Below are 15,947 nucleotides of genomic sequence, written 5' to 3'. Positions count from 1 at the left end.
AGTATGGAAAGCCGTTTGGCTCATAACTATTACAGCTGTAATTTAAAATAAATACAGCTGTATTTAATGATAAATACAGCTGTATTTAATCATAAATACAGCTGTATTTAAAAATAATTACACCTGTATTTAAAAATATATACAGCTGTATTTATTATTAAATACAGGTGTAATTATTTTTAAATACAGCTGCATTTAAAAAGAAATACAGCTGTATTTAAAAATAATTACACCTGTATTTAATAGTAAATACAGCTGTATTTAAAAATAAATACACCTGTAATTATTTTTAGATACAGGTGTAATTATTTTTAAATACAGCTGTATTTATTTTTAAATGCAGCTGCATTTAATAAATGCAGCTGAAACAAATTAGAACTTGAATCGGAAAATGTACGACATGCAAAGCGAGAATCTCGTGGAGATACTACTTCCGGTTTGCGCCATCTTCCAAAATAGCGACGCCACTGGATCAGACCCGCCATTGCGTCAATTTGTTGCAGTCTGGTAATGAGCCAGAAGAAGTTTTAAGAAGGTAAGCAACGTTTTGTTTGCTTGTTCATTTGTGACTTAATGGAAGAAACAATGCGTGATCTTTGAAACACGGGTACCGGGTCCCGGTTTGATAACCACTGGCAGTGGGTCTGACTAATTACTACGCGACCGCACGCGACCACACGCGACCTTGCACTACCTTGCGCGACCTCAAACTAAAGCATGTTCACGTAATATTTTTTATATATATAGTATCTTCACAACAATGTCTGACTTTATACCAATTTTTAAGTCAAAGAAATTAAAAATAACGGAGTTATAATGTATTTTGCGACGAACTATCGAGCTAAAGTGAAATCATCGTGATTCAGCGTCCGACCATGTTCGCATTCGTTTAAGAACGCAGGCTCAACCTCAAACTAAATAATATTCATGTAACATTTTATATATCTAGTATCTTCACAACATGATCATACTTTGAACCGAGTTTTAAGTCAGAGAAGTAAAAACAAAGTTAATTCTGATGCATTTTCAAAGCCTAGCGAGCAAAAGTGCAAACATCGGATGATTTCACTTTAGCTCGATAGCACGTCGCAAAATACATTATAGCTCCGTTATTTTTAATTTCTTTGACTTAAAACTTGGTATAAAGTCAGATAATGTTGTGAAGATACTATATATATATATAAAAATAGTACATGCACCTGCTTTAGTTTGAGGTCGCGCAAGGTAGTGCAAGGTCGCGTGTGGTCGCGTGCGGTCGCGTAGTAATTAGTCAGACCGACCACTGGCAGTGGCAATCAAAGATGGCGTGTGAAAGCAACTTTCTGTGTTTTGGAGTTCATTAAATGTTGGGATGAATATGTCAGGTTTGAGGATGCACATTTCTGTAGGTTCATCTCGGTATTCCACCCCCTCGGCTTTCTGTTGTAAATATTAAGCTGAGCACGGTGATCGAATGTGGAAGCTACGTTTGGTCAAAGGTCACAGAAGATTTGCGTCGTGCAGCGAAGGAAAGAATCGCGATCTTGTTTCCGAATCGGTACCTCTTTGTTTTTCATTAGACCTGTCATTCTGCTTGCTCGGCTTTGTTAGATGTTTGCATATCGTGTTGCTATTTTCTTTGCTTTTATTATTGTTTCTTACTTGTGCTTCGTTTATCGATACAACGCAAGTAATAAAAGTGTTTGGCAATTTTCAGGGAAAATGGAATGCTACAAGTACAACGCATGGTGTATTCCAGGATATCTGATCAAGAGTTGGATGCGTTGGTGGAACCAATTACTGCTTCCAACAAGCTTACTGGGTCCTTAATGATACAAGCTCGTCTGAAAGGACAGGGGACAGTACTTCAGGTAACTCTTCTGTGCTGAATATTAGAATAGTAAAGCTTCAAAAAGGAATTTTAAACTGTTGAAAAACAACTGAGAAATGGACCAATGTTTCACAGTCACAGATTCTGATTTTAAAGTTAAGTAATACCGTTTTTATATTTAGTCAAGTTTTGACTAAATATTTTAACGTAGAGGGGGGAATCGAGACGAGGGTCGTGGTGTATGTGTGTGTGTGTGTGTGTCTGTCTGTCTGTCTGTCTGTCTGTGTGTGTGTTTCGATCCATCATACAACGCCGCAGCTATGGAGGTCAATGCGTTGCTTCGGCAGGGCACTGTGGACTCCCCTAGAGTTGTATTTTGGGACCATGATTTTATGTTTTCCGCTGGAAAACAGTTTACGTTACCTGAATTTGCAGCGTCATTTCCTGGGTGATGGTGTGCATCTAGCAAACGTATATTCCCAAGCTTGGGACCTGTTGGCGTAACATATCAAGATCAAGAAGATCAAGCAACGTCAGGACAGGCCAGGTTGTACAAGTCCCTTCGTCAGGCGATAAACACAGTCGGTTTTTGTGTGATTAAATAATGTTGTAGCCGGGTCAGGTTGCATTGTGCGTTTTGACTGATCAGCTTACAAAGCACGGGTATAGGAACAGGGAATCTTCAAATTGTTTACATTTTCTTTCTTGTTTGATGCGGGTGGGTGGCATTATAAATCGAAGGCTCTAAATGGGGTCAACCAGATCGGTAGATGGGAAGTGACTCGAGTTTATGACAGGCTCGTTGTGGATGATGTCCCTTGTCTAAAAACCAGTTCAAGGTGGAATGGTTCTTCGATCAACACGATTGTTGAGTGTTCTGTCAAATCAAGATATCGTGACATGTTTCAACAGTATGTTTCTGTGTTGGTGGATAGTATGGATCAGTGTTTTTCCAGAGTACTTGGAAATAATTTTCAGGTGAGATTCTGATGAACATGTTGGTGTTACGATGCCTTTTCATGTGAGCGTTTGTCAATTCAGAGAATCAGAATATTTGTTCCTGTGGAGGTACTGTATGTCAATTACCTGTTAGGTGGGTGTTTGTCATTTCAATGAATCAGGAAATATTGGTTCCTGTGGAGGTACTGTTTTGTCGATCACCTGTTATTTTGCCTAGGAGATTCCAAATTTATTTTGGTTGTGGTACTGTGGGCTAGGTAATATTTCATGTGTTGTTTGACTTTGCAGAGAATCGGGAAACGTTTTTCCTGTGGAGGTACTGTTGTCACTTGTGTTGGCTGGTGCCTCACAGGTTACAAACACTATTTTGGTTAAAGTACATGTACCGTGGGCTAGGTAATATTTCATGGTGGGGCTGATTTTTCAGAGAATCAGAAAACATGGTTCGCTGTTGTTCTTTTTGTCAAATTAAGCTATAGGGCCTCAGAGATTCCAACATTAGTTAGTATGTGGATTTGTTAGCCAGGTATTATGTTAGTGTGTGACAGTTCAGAGAACCATGATGTAATTTCCTGTTGGTGTTCTGTTTGTCATAAATGTATTGAGCCTCAGAGATTCCAAACTCGTTTGGTGGGGGTACTGGGTGCCAGGATTTGAGTTTGACACAGAAAACACAATTGGTTTGAAGTACTTTGGGCCAGATTTTAATCAATTTCTTTGGTTTGTATTTCAGTCTCCCAAAATCTGGTGACAACTTCAGAAGTATGGGATATTAAACACCTTTTACAGGCTGAACAGTGAAGGCGTTGTCAACTCCTGCAAGGAGCAGCAGACGAGTTCAAGGCTTATGTGTAATTCTCAGTAATCTGACAAATAAGGCTGTGTTCACATATATATCCTGTTTTTTATGCACAGGAATATGCCTCCCAGGAGGGCAGCGTCAAGGCGGGTAGCCGAAGTGACCCGAGCCGCTGCAGGTCGGCCGAGGGCCAGCAACCAGACAGCCTCGCAGCGACAACCCGGTGGGTTTGAGTCAGCCACAGCAGGAGGGGAAGAAAGCGCCACTGCTTTGGCCGCGGTATTGGCTGAGCTACGCAGGCTGGGGGAGCGGCAAGAGACCTGCCAAGTGGCCATTGTCTCGCTCCAGAAAGACAACCAACGTCTGCAAGAAGCTGTTTCGGGTGATCGTGAGGCCATCGCCTCAACATCGGGATCGATGACAACCGGTACCAGCAATTCTACCCTGTCTGGCTCGGTTGCCAACCTGGTCAACACAATCACAGGTGAGGCGGCCGCCCAATTTTGTTCGTCGAGGATAAAGTTAAACGCAGGATCTGGGGCCCGGGGCGTCAATCCACAATGACAACTGAAAAGTTTCAAATGGAAGCGTGTCAATGTTAATTGTAATTCAATCTGACAATGATCTCTTTCCCGCGTTCATGCGGTTGCAAACAGACCAGAATTGGTTCTGTTCTGTTCACATAGTACTTTGAGTTCACTTACATGCAAGGGTGATGCACAGTATTCCTATGGAGAGAACTTCATCTTTAAGTGTACTTCGATTAACTGAAGATATTCAATTGTTTACTTCAATGTGGGAGGTGTGCAATGTGTAAATACACATCAACTCAGTCAGTAAGATTTATGTGCAGGTGTATGATGCAGAGCTGTCAGCCCCTATGAAGCTTCATGTGTAGCAATCTTGAATTTATAGAGTAGCAAATGGTGTTTATCTTTAAGTATTGCATCATCTTATAATCCACTGCACCTACATGTTTATAAATATGTCAAGACACAAATGTTGCAATAACTGTGTTCAGACAAGAAAACAGCAGCAGGAACAAATGAACATTGTAGGGTGTCTGTATAACGAAGTAGCATTTTCTGTTTTACAAGTAGCATGCTACATCGAAAGCGTAATAGTCTGCAGCTCTAATTGGGCCACTAATGCGGCATGGTGCTTTTGGATTCCACAAGTTATTTTGCATGTTGTTTTTAAGGCAAATATGTCAGAAGCTCCTAAAGAACTTTAGTGGGTAAGCCTGTGACATTGTTGTCCACATAGAGAATACTATATGGTTTCCTATGAAATACCAGTTTTACACAAGTTGTGCTTTTAAATATTAAACTGCGAACAATATTTCAAAACACTAGTGTAAAACTGGTATCAAACAGGAAGCCATGTAGTATTCTGTTTATCCTACATACAGGGTTCGTACAGGTCATGGAAAACCTGGAAAGTCATGGAATTTGATTTTTAATTTTGCAGGCCTGGAAAGTCATGGAATTTCAATTCAAGTCATGGAATTTCAATTCAAGTCATGGAAAGTCATGGAATTTAATATAAATAAGAAAGAAAAAAAAATAACCTTTAGCACGCCAGCTTTCTTTCGAGTTGTTTCTTGACAACAAAAAGTATGCGGAATTGGAACGAATTAGGCACACAAAAAAAATGCTTTGGTTACGGTTTTATGGCCAAAATTAATAGGGTAGGTAGGTCGATTAAACTTTTTTTTTGTTTTTGTTGGTTGGTCCCTCTTGAAATGATAAAAATATTTGTGTATGCAGGATATTCGAGGTATTTTCATATTGGTGTATTTGGAACCACAGATATTAATTACTTTTTCATGTTAAGAAAAGAAAACTGGACATACCCTTTAAACTGTATAGTGCCACTAGTGAACACAGTCTTGAACGCAGTCTGGACTGATTGTCACAAATTGAAAACTAGTCAAAATACAGTAGCTGATGATTCCTTTCACTTTATACAAGTTTTCTTAAACAGAAGTCTTTCCATCAAAAAGTTGCACTCTTCGAGTACCGACTTATCAGTCGTGTTTGTTCGATATGAACGCACTTTCCGAATACGATTGCAAATGCAGACGACATCTTTTTACGTTCGCGCAACGAACGAACGCACGAGACTGACTTCCCTTGGATATGGGAGTTGTAAAAAGCGGAGTGGTGTCCCTTGTCGGTCTTGTTGTTGTCTGCTCGCCGGCGATCGATGTTTTCTCTGTGCCGTGGTGTTGTCGTTTTCGGTGGGTTTTTGTGTGTGTGTGTGGTTTTTTTTGTGTGTATGTATCGTATGTGTTTGGTTCATTTTATTTTTAGCTTTAGGACCAAAAAAAAAGTTTAGGGTCGGTCGGGAAACCGTAAACAAAGCATTTTTTTTTGTTGGCCTTACCAAGGAAGATCTTCGCAATGAACTGTGTATCGCGGTGAAAAAAAATGACAGTTCGTCAAGTCACAGTGTTAGTGACGGTTATGAAGCGGAATTTACGAAAGTGCAGATGGATACAAACAGTGGCTGGTCCAGTTTAGTGAAATGACAGGACCAGCAAACATTACCGATAATCTGACTGCGTAGCAAATGCTTGACTTGCTTGTCAAAGAGACACTGCGTAGAAACTGACTCAAATTCAGTGCAAAGCAAGCCAGTGTCAAAACTGGCAGTGACAAGACGTAAAAAGTTTGCGTGTTCGGAAATGGCGACCTGTGGATCTAGTCATGGAAAATGTTATTGAGGCTCATGGAAAAGTCATGGAATTTTGTTTCTAAAAACCAGTGGGGACCCTGTACATACTGTTGCATGTTCATTGCTGTAAATGTCCCTTTGTCGAAGCGCCCAGATTGAAGAAGCTTAAAAATTGAACCTGGATCTCTCCGAATGCCTCGTGTAATCTTTTATGTCAAAGCAAGGAAATGTCACTGGTGTGGTGTTTACGTTCTTAAAATTCTTCCGAGTGTTCAAAGAAGGACGCTTGTTTCGGTATTGGAGGCAGTGAAAAATCAGGTCCTTGTCAGACAAGACCTCTTTACACATGCAATGTAGAGTGAATGGTATTGTTATGACATGAGTGGTATGTCACGTTAGTGTAATAAGTTGTATTCTTACACGCTCCACAAAGGCACAGAGTACGGGGAGCCATCCAGCGGGTTGATCCTGGTGGAGTAGCTGTCAGAGCTTTGGCGTTGAGGCCCACGAGACGTCGTCTGTACCAAGTATCAGGACCAAACGCTCTCTGGCATCTAGACGGATACCACAAGTTGATATCGTGAGTACAGCTACAAATACATACACTGGGCACAAAAAAATCCTTTTTCAAAATTTGGTGAATGTTGAGTGTGTCCGGTGGTGGGGAGGATGTTGGGGGTTGTGCCAGTTTGAACATGGAATTTGAGTGGATTGATACAGGTGGCATAAGGAATTCTCTTAAACATTATTTTATGACGCTGGAATCTTTCTTTTAAGACCTACATAACCCTGAGATAATAAGGTCTTATAATGGGGGTAAACTTACAGAGGTTATGAGCAGAATATCTTAGAGAACAGCATACCTGCCAATTGCTACGATTTTGGCGCAGCATGCTCCGATTTTGCAGGAATTGCTACGCTGCTACTCTAAGCCCTGAGCCGCTACGCTAAAAAAAAAAAAATGACAAGCGTGCAAAATGTTCACTTATTGCTTGACAATCAACAATGAACATTGCATAACTAGTCGAGTACCGATGGCTGGGAACCACTCCGTTATGACTCGATATTGTCCACGTGACTTGCTTAGCAAATCGTGAATTTTATTGCAAGCATTCGCATTTCCGGTGACTCTATGCGCCAATTGTGAATTTGATTAGAATATGCAATGCACTTGTTAAGTTGTAAGCTGTGCACAGTGACGGTGTTAGAAGTGGAAACTGGAGGGAGACAGGATAAAAACGGGGAAACGTAAGGGTGGTGAAGATTATGGTGCAAGTTCCACGCCGATGCGGGCAAATCATTTTCAACGATTTTTGCCGAAGAATTCGACAGACTTTGCGTGCATAGGTAATAATACCTGCTATTCCGACTTGGTTGTGTGACAGACGTTTTCTTCCACACGAGATTACGTTGATTGTCTAAATCTACTTTTTGACGGAAGTGACCGAACAACTGTGAATGACGTCTCAGTATATGGGAATGACGTCACAGTCATCGTCACAGTCTGTATCTTTTGAAGCATCGCATTCTTCATGACGTCTTTCTGTGTCTGCAAAATGTTTGTTCATTCCGGAATCTTTGTCATCTATGTTCAGAACTCTGTCCTTATAGTGTCAGACAAACAGGCCTCCTGAGCGAACCACTTTGCAAGGGAAGTTAAATTCGCGTATGGAAACAGTACTGTCGTCTGGGGTGCCGTTTTCAGTATTCTGAGCATTGAAGAATTTGTAAAGAGAAGAAACGATAACAGCAGGAGAAATAAAAGTCGTGTGTGCATTTTATGTTTTTTTGGAGTGACGATTTTGAGTTTGAATCCGTTCTTGCCATGCTCCTAAAGCGTGTAACATACAATCTTGCATACGTTTGCGTTAGTAGTGGCAAAGAAGGAAAGCGTGTGACATTGAACTATGTTTAGACGGTTGTAATGTCGTAGAGCTCTCAGAATCTTACAAACGTTTTTGATGGCATTTTAAATGCGGGCTTGCGATTCAAATTTAAGATTATGCTAGTGCTACGCTTATAAACACCAATTGCAACTCTGACATTGGGTGAAAGTTCCAAAATGCTACTCTTTGGGCTTCACAGGGGTTGGCAGCTATGAAACAGGGTCTTGAAAATGTCTTGTTTGGGATCGTAAAAGGAAGGGCGTCTTCTAAGGGGTAGGTGGGTAACGAAGGTGAGTCGTGTGCAAGTATTTGCTTTTCTTTTCTTTTTATTTTGTCATTTTCTGGATATGTAATGAAAGACTGGTCCATTGATGATTTCCCCACGGAATACAAAACATATTCTGGTTATACCTTACCATTTCTACTGGGTGGTTATTTAAATTTGGTTGCTTGGTGGTTTTTTTAACAATAAACACCCCTTCAAGTTAACAGAGAAATAAGCAGAGGGGGGAATACTTTTCGGTGAATACCAAGCTACCTAGTCCTAACAAATAACCACCCAGCAACCAGTCTGAATCCTCGATAGCTCATAGGTTGAGAAACCACACTGTGTGGTCACTGCTTGGTGACTGAAAAGTTCTGAATGCTCAAATATTCGAAAGAGGAAAGAGCTCATACATACTGCATTTACACTATTCATTTCAGGTTTCAACACACAGAATCCAATATAAGATCCATAAGTTTGGTTGTTTTCTAAATCAAAATCTACGTTGTACCAGACACAAGGTCTCAAGGCAAGTAACTCTCATATTTTGTGTAGAAAATAGAGTTGTTCCCATTTTGCATTTGTACAAATAAAAAGACAGTAAGGCCAAACAAAAATATATGTTGGTTTAGGGTAACGTGACCAAAAAAGATAGGGTCGGTAGGTCGGCTTTTTTATTTATTTTTATTTATTTTTAAATTTGGTCGATTTTCAAGGAGGTTACTTCCCTTAGTCTCGGTATGGTTCGCAAAATGTGCCAACGGTTGGGTATTTTTTTTTAGAAATAAAAAAAAGTTTTATGGTCGGCGGGAAAAAATAGGGTCGGTCGGGTTACCCTAAACCAACATATATTTTTGTTTGGCCTAATCTGAAGGTCAATTATATTTCACTTCATAAATAGAACTTTTTTTCCCGAGATACTTAAACATGAAAAGAACGCAAAAATATTTGCCTTATCGTCTTAGCAGAACAACTATGTACTTTATTTTATTCGAAATTAAATTAACTGCTATAAAGAGTTTGCAGAATTGCGCAATTTTCACAGAACTCTTCAACCATGGATTAATCACATGCTTGTGCAGGTAGACTGGCTGAGTGAATAATACTTGATCAAAATAATTATGTGTGCTGTGGGCAGGCTGTCTGTCTGTCCAATGACAAAAAATGTAACGTTGAGCTGTTATCTCAGAAGTTTATACAGCTAGACCTCTGAAACTTTGCACACTTTTAGGGTTTGATGATTTCACGAAGTGACCCCAGTTTCGTTGACCCTCATCAAATTTTGGGGTCACAGCGGGGTCATGTTCGTTTAATAAAAACTTAACGTTGATGTTATCTCAGATGTGTTTTTAGCTAGAGCTTTAATAGTACGCACACTTCTAGGTTTTGATAATCTACCAACTTGACATAAGGTTGTGGGCGGGGATGTAGCTCATTCGGTAGCGCGCTAGATTTGTATCCAGTTGCCTGCTGTCAGCGTGAGTTCGTCCCCACGTTCGGCGGGAGATTTATTTCTCGGAGTCAACTTTGTGTGCAGACTCTCCTCGGTGTCCGAACACCCCCGTGTGTACACGCAAGCACAAGACCAAGTGCGCACGAAAAAGATCCTGTAATCCATGTCAGAGTTCGGTGGGTTATAGAAACAAGAAAATACCCAGCATGCTTCCTCCGAAAGCGGCGTATGGCTGCCTAAATGGTGGGGTAAAAACGGTCATACACGTAAAATTCCACTCGTGCAAACCACGAGTGCACGTGGGAGTTTCAGCCCACGAACGCATAAGAAGAAGAAGAAGACATAAGGTTGATTGACCTTCGTCACAGCCCACTTCGTCAACATCACGGGCCAAAGAATCTAGACACAGCCATCGTCGAACGCTGAAGAAGAAGAAGATTGACCTTCGTCAAGTTTTGGGGTCACAGGGGGTCATGTTCGAATCAAAATATCTTAACATTGATGTTATCTCAGGTGTTTTTGAAGCTTGAGCTTTGAAACTTTGAACACTTGAAGGATTTGATAATCTACCTACGTGACCCTAGTTTGGTTGATCCCTGTCACATTTTGGGGTCACAGTGGGGTCAAGTTTGTAAAAGCTTTACATTGCGGTTTTCTCAGTTATTTTTATTAAATTTCACTGAATTGTATGTGTTATTAACCAGCAGACATTACCAAAATTTTGCTTATTTTTATAAAATTTTAGAGTCTTAGCAGTTAGTGGAATCCTCCTTTTAAGACCTACAAGACCCTTAAGGCTTATGGACATGACGAAGAAAAGTCATATAAAGCAATTGCTTTTCTTGATTTATTTCTTTGCAAAATTGAAGAAAGGTGGATTAAATGGGTTACACACCTTTTCTCAATGATATATATTAAAAATAATGGTCTTGATTCTCGGTCATGAAAAAGCACTTTGACCATTACTTTTTAATATTTACTGAGCATGTTACCTGTACTTATTTCCCAATAACTCTTTAATCAGAATTTGTGTGGTGAAATCACATATGGAAACGGATCTCTGTTTGTTATATTGCAGGTGGAAAATGGTGATTCATGGGGCAATCGATGGCTTTAGCCGGGCCACTACCTTCCTCCATGCCACCGAAACAACAGGTCAGAGACCGTTCGGGATCTGTTTTTGGGTGGAACCCAACGCTTTGGACTCCCGTCAAGAGTCCGCATGGACCATGGTGGCGAGAATCTGGATGTCGTCGCCCTCATGAACGAACACAGGGGAGAAGGGAGAGGCAGTGCGATGCAAGGCCGCAGTGACCATAACCAAAGGATCGAGCGTCTCTGGCTCGACGTCTGGAAAGATGTGGTGAACCCTTACCATGACCTGTTTACTGCTATGGGAACACCACAGGCAGAAGGTGGTCTGGGGATACTGAACATGGACAATCCCATTCACTTGTGGGCCCTCCACTATGTTTTTCTGCCCAGGCTGAACCGGTCCCTACAGTGGTTTGTGGAACAGAAGAACCACCAACCCCTGAGGACAGAGCGCAACAGAACTCCCCTGCAGCTCTTCTTCAGGGGGATGCTGGAGAGACGAGCCAGCACATCCACAGCAGTACAGGACTTCTGGAAAGGGAGAAGCCTTCAATCGATAATCGAGGACCATCCTTTGCCAGACAGTCGTTAGGATGTGCCTGCCACGGCTTGCCCCCTCTCTGAGGAACAGCTCGTGCAACTAACGGAGCGCATTGACCCTCGGAGTGGGCCACCCACCGATCAACATGGTCAGATGTTGTTCTCCAGTTCGTTGCCAACATGCTCGAGTAAAAAAAAAGTTAGCTTGTGGACACCCCAAACCTGAAGTGTATAGCAGACCTGTGAACCCATACGATTTTGCCATATTTTGTACGCTTGATTGTCCAGACTACAAGCAGATTGGTCAGTGGAATCACAAGAAAAATTCATTGTCTACTTTTATTTACAAGCGCAGGGTTCGACACTAGCGGGGGCGGGGGGCGGAACGCCCCAGAGTTTTGTGTTCCGCCCCAATTATTGCCGAAGCTTGGGGCCCACTCCGCCCCAGGATAAATTCCAACAATGACAAACCGAAATTTCTAATGCCAGAGCCAATCACTAAAAATCGCCAGTCATAGTCGTCACTGAAATTTGCGTTACGATCAATGCCGCAGTCAAGAAGAAAAAAAACCCATTGAAATCGTCGAAGGACAATGCCGCAAGGGAAATAACTCCCAAATTGCGCTCTTTAGCGTGAGAGATAAGTATCGCCTTCAAATGCCAAACGCAAAATGTGGCGACACATCCCTGGTGTAAAAAGACCTGGAAATGAAGATGAAGAACAGGGTGGAGAGAAACGAAAAAAGGAGACCGATGCAGCCAAAAGCGTGAAGCTCTGTCGTAATTTCAATGTCAAATGGTTGAAAGAATTACCCTGGCTTCAGTACGATGAAGAAAAACAAACAATGCATTGCCGCACGTGAATAATGAGAGTGGGCCCCAGATTTTTGTTTTCCGCCCCAGCAATTTCCATCTCTGGGGCCAGTGTGGCCCCAGGCCAAATAAGTTAGTGTCGACCCCTGAAGCGCATTCCAAAGCCGATCCAGTGTTTTGACACATGATTACTGCTTTTGTCAATGAAAGAAGCATTCGTTTTAAATTGTAAACTTATTAGGCTACTTGCCCTATCCGCGCCAGCCACGTAATCGTGCAATAAATCTGCAATATCTTGCATGGCGTTGGGAGGTGTGCCTCAATTTGCGGGTTTGCTTTGAGACCTCAGAGTAAGGATGTGTCTGGGTGCAGACACTTCGCCTTCAAAAAAGTTAATTTGCACTGAGCAGCATTGGGCTGCAACAATGAAAGCCTCAAAAACAATCATAAAGTTTGTTCAAAGTACCAAGCATGGTAGAAGGTATAAGCAACTGTTTTTTTCAAATTGGTTTAAATCTGCGCTCTAATTCTAAACCAATCTTTGTAAAGTGGAAAGTCATTCAAATAAAGCGAAATTATGTCCGCTGTGTATTTTATTATTTTTAAACACAGGTACTGCACCACGAAAACAATATTGCTAAAAAAAATATAAAAAAATACGTACACTTTGTGAAAGAAAGTTGCAAAGAAAGTTTTACACAATGATTTGCCATTAGGTTACCTGTTTAATTGCACCAAATTTCTTTTGATGTATCTATAGTATAGATTTATAAGGTTGAAAATTGCTGAAAGTTTTTAAAACAGACTATTGTTTTTGAAAAAGACCTTAGTGTATTTTTAGGTTTATTGATGCTAGATATATTTATATATATATATATATATATGGCTTGCCCAATCCAACGTATAAAGGAACTCATTGTTATTCAGCCATTAACCTTCGCCGGCACTCGTTATCGACTACACACGAACGCATTCGTGGGGCCAAGCAGACCCATGCTTCTCAAAGAAGGAAAAATGTGCATATCCTTCCGTGGCACTCGTGGGGCCGTGCAGACCCATGCTTCTCAAAGAAAGAAAAATATGCATATCCTTCCGTGGCACTCGTGGGTCCGTGCGGACACAGAAGGGTGTTTGATGCAAATATCTCTTAAACGAGTTGGAATTTTTTAATGAGCTTTTAGAAATGCCTCAGACACCTAAAAAGCTATCATCTCCTAAAAGCTCATTAAATTTCAGTGATAATTAATTAATTAATTAATGGTCAAATTTAGACTACACACGGTATTTGGTAAAATATTATGGGTCTGCATGGCCCCACGAGTGCCACGGAAGGGTTTGCACAATTGTCCTTCTTTGAGAAGTATGGGTCCGCATGGACCCACGAGTGCCTCGGAAGGGTATACACGCTTTTCCTTCTTTGAGAAGTATGGGTCCGCACGTCCCCACGAATGCTTCCGTGTGTAGTCTAAATTTGACCATTAATTAATTAATTAATTAATTATCACTGAAATTTAATGAGCTTTTAGGAGATGAAAGCTTTGTAGGTGTCTGAGGCATTTCTAAAAGCTCATTAAAAAATTCCAACTCGTTTAAGAGATATTTGCAATCAAACACCCTTCTGGGTCCGCACGGACCCACGAGTGCCTCGGAAGGGTATACACGCTTTTCCTTCTTTGAGAAGTATGGGTCCGCACGTCCCCACGAATGCTTCCGTGTGTAGTCTAAATTTGACCATTAATTAATTAATTAATTATCACTGAAATTTAATGAGCTTTTAGGAGATGATAGCTTGTTAGGTGTCTGAGGCATTTCTAAAAGCTCATTAAAAAATTCCAACTCGTTTAAAAGATATTTGCAATCAAACACCCTTCTGGGTCCGCACGGACCCACGAGTGCCGGCGAAGGTTAAAGACATTTTCCGAATTACAATGGTTTAATAGCCAACTTGCACAATACCCCTTTTGAACAGCTCTCTGGTGCGAAAGATAAGGAAGGTTCACTTCCCTACGGGCAAACGTTTTGCTCTCACAAGCACTGGTGTTCTCTGGCTTGTGTAAAAAAACCAAAATAAAATCTCAATCGCCTTACTTTTGTATACAGGACATGCTTGGGTACTTTGAACGAACTAAAGGATTATTCTTGCGGCTATTATTGCCGCAGCCAATAAACCTTTAACGACTTTGTGTGTGTCTGTGTGTGAATGCTCTGATTTGTTTTGCTATTGTGTATTGCCGTGAGCTCCGGCGAGAAGGGGTGATTAATTTATGTTCATTATTATTATGTCTCACTGTGTTTTCACAGCTGTACAGAACAGTGAAAGGGATACTCGTTCAAACTTTGGTATGATGCCATGAGCGCCATAGTTTAACTAGAGTCAAATCAGTTATTTTTCTTTTTATATTCAATGGTGCCTCATTCACCCATATTCATCAGAACATAAGCTATTTGCAACGTTCATTGAAGGTCAAGGTCACTTTAAGTTACCTATCAAACCTCATAGTGGTGTTTATTGTTTATGGTTAGTGTTTTCCCCTGGAGCAATTTTTTGATTAGTGCTTTTGTGAACAAGAAACAATTAACAAGTGGCTGCTTTTGTGAACAAGAAACAATTAACAAGTGGCTCTATCCCATCTTCCCCCCCCCCCCCCCCCCCCCCACCCCTTCCACGTCGCGATATAACCTTCGTGGTTGAAAACACCAAATAAAGAAAGAAAGTGTTTTAAACATTTTCAGTTCTCCATTTAGTTTGGTGAAGTAGTGTAGAGCATTTTTTGAACATCAATAATCATGTATGAATTTATTGCATGTTTGTTGCTAGAATATTAATCATTCTTCTGCTGAAAGTAAACATTGTGGTGAGTCGCATAGGTACCCCCCGCGGGTTTGGGGGAAGAATTTACCCGATGCTCCCCAGCATGTCGTAAGAGGCGACTAACTGATTCTGTTTCTCCTTTTACCCTTGTTAAGTGTTTCTTGTATAGAATATAGTCAATTTTTGTAAAGATTTTACTCAAGCAGTATGTAAGAAATGTTATGTCCTTTGTACTGGAAACTTGCATTCTCCCAGTAAGGTAATATATTGTACTACGTTGCAAGCCCCTGGAGCAAATTTTTGATTAAGTGCTTTTGTGAACAAGAAACAAGTGACAAGTGGCTCTATCCCATCTCCCCCCTTCCCCCGTCGCGATATAACCTTCGTGGTTGAAAACAATGTTAAACACCAAATCAAAGGTGAGTTTTAGATACTAAAATGTGCCAACAATTTTAACAGCACACCTGAGTCCCCTTTTTACTTTAGTTGCAAGATCAGTACATGTTCTATCACGGAATTTTGTTTTGTTTTTGTAATTATGTGTATTTAGAGATTTTTCAAACCAAACTATTAATCTTTGAGCTCAGATGTCCTACTTTTTGACGAATTGGTATGTTTATTCAAGGTAAGCTAGACGAATCATTTGTATCAGGAAACTAAATGAAATTCTGATTTTATGTGAAAAATTGAATCAGTATCACAACAATTTCAAAAATTATTCATATTATGTGCTGGTTAATGACTATTAAATTTGCAAGCCAAAGCTCTGTTTGCATTCTGAATTTTGCATGTAAATGTCCCATTTCAAAGATCACCTATATATTTAGGTGTGTGT

General features: G+C 40.7%; 1 protein-coding gene across 4 annotated transcripts; it reads left to right on the top strand.

Moving 5' to 3' along the window:
* The first annotated feature begins 1,290 nt into the window (after positions 1-1,290).
* On the top strand, positions 1,291-15,941 carry LOC138954393 (uncharacterized). Of its 4 annotated transcripts, none has more exons than XM_070326258.1 (5): positions 1,291-1,364; positions 1,697-1,850; positions 3,686-4,053; positions 6,682-6,828; positions 10,931-15,941. In XM_070326258.1, exon 5 carries the CDS (start codon positions 11,075-11,077, stop codon positions 11,537-11,539), a length of 465 nt encoding a protein of 154 aa, XP_070182359.1. In that variant the 5' UTR covers positions 1,291-1,364; positions 1,697-1,850; positions 3,686-4,053; positions 6,682-6,828; positions 10,931-11,074; the 3' UTR covers positions 11,540-15,941. The 4 variants fall into 4 exon arrangements, 3 of the variants coding, with proteins under 3 accessions (XP_070182359.1, XP_070182358.1, XP_070182360.1); XM_070326257.1 differs by having other exon boundaries at positions 1,292-1,537; XR_011451813.1 differs by lacking the exons at positions 1,291-1,364; positions 1,697-1,850 and having other exon boundaries at positions 2,598-4,053.
* The last annotated feature ends 6 nt before the right edge of the window (positions 15,942-15,947 follow it).

The sequence above is a fragment of the Littorina saxatilis genome, unplaced genomic scaffold, assembly GCF_037325665.1.
Source record: "Littorina saxatilis isolate snail1 unplaced genomic scaffold, US_GU_Lsax_2.0 scaffold_2409, whole genome shotgun sequence".
Taxonomy (NCBI): domain Eukaryota; kingdom Metazoa; phylum Mollusca; class Gastropoda; order Littorinimorpha; family Littorinidae; genus Littorina; species Littorina saxatilis.
This window is presented reverse-complemented; position numbering and strand designations above follow the sequence as displayed.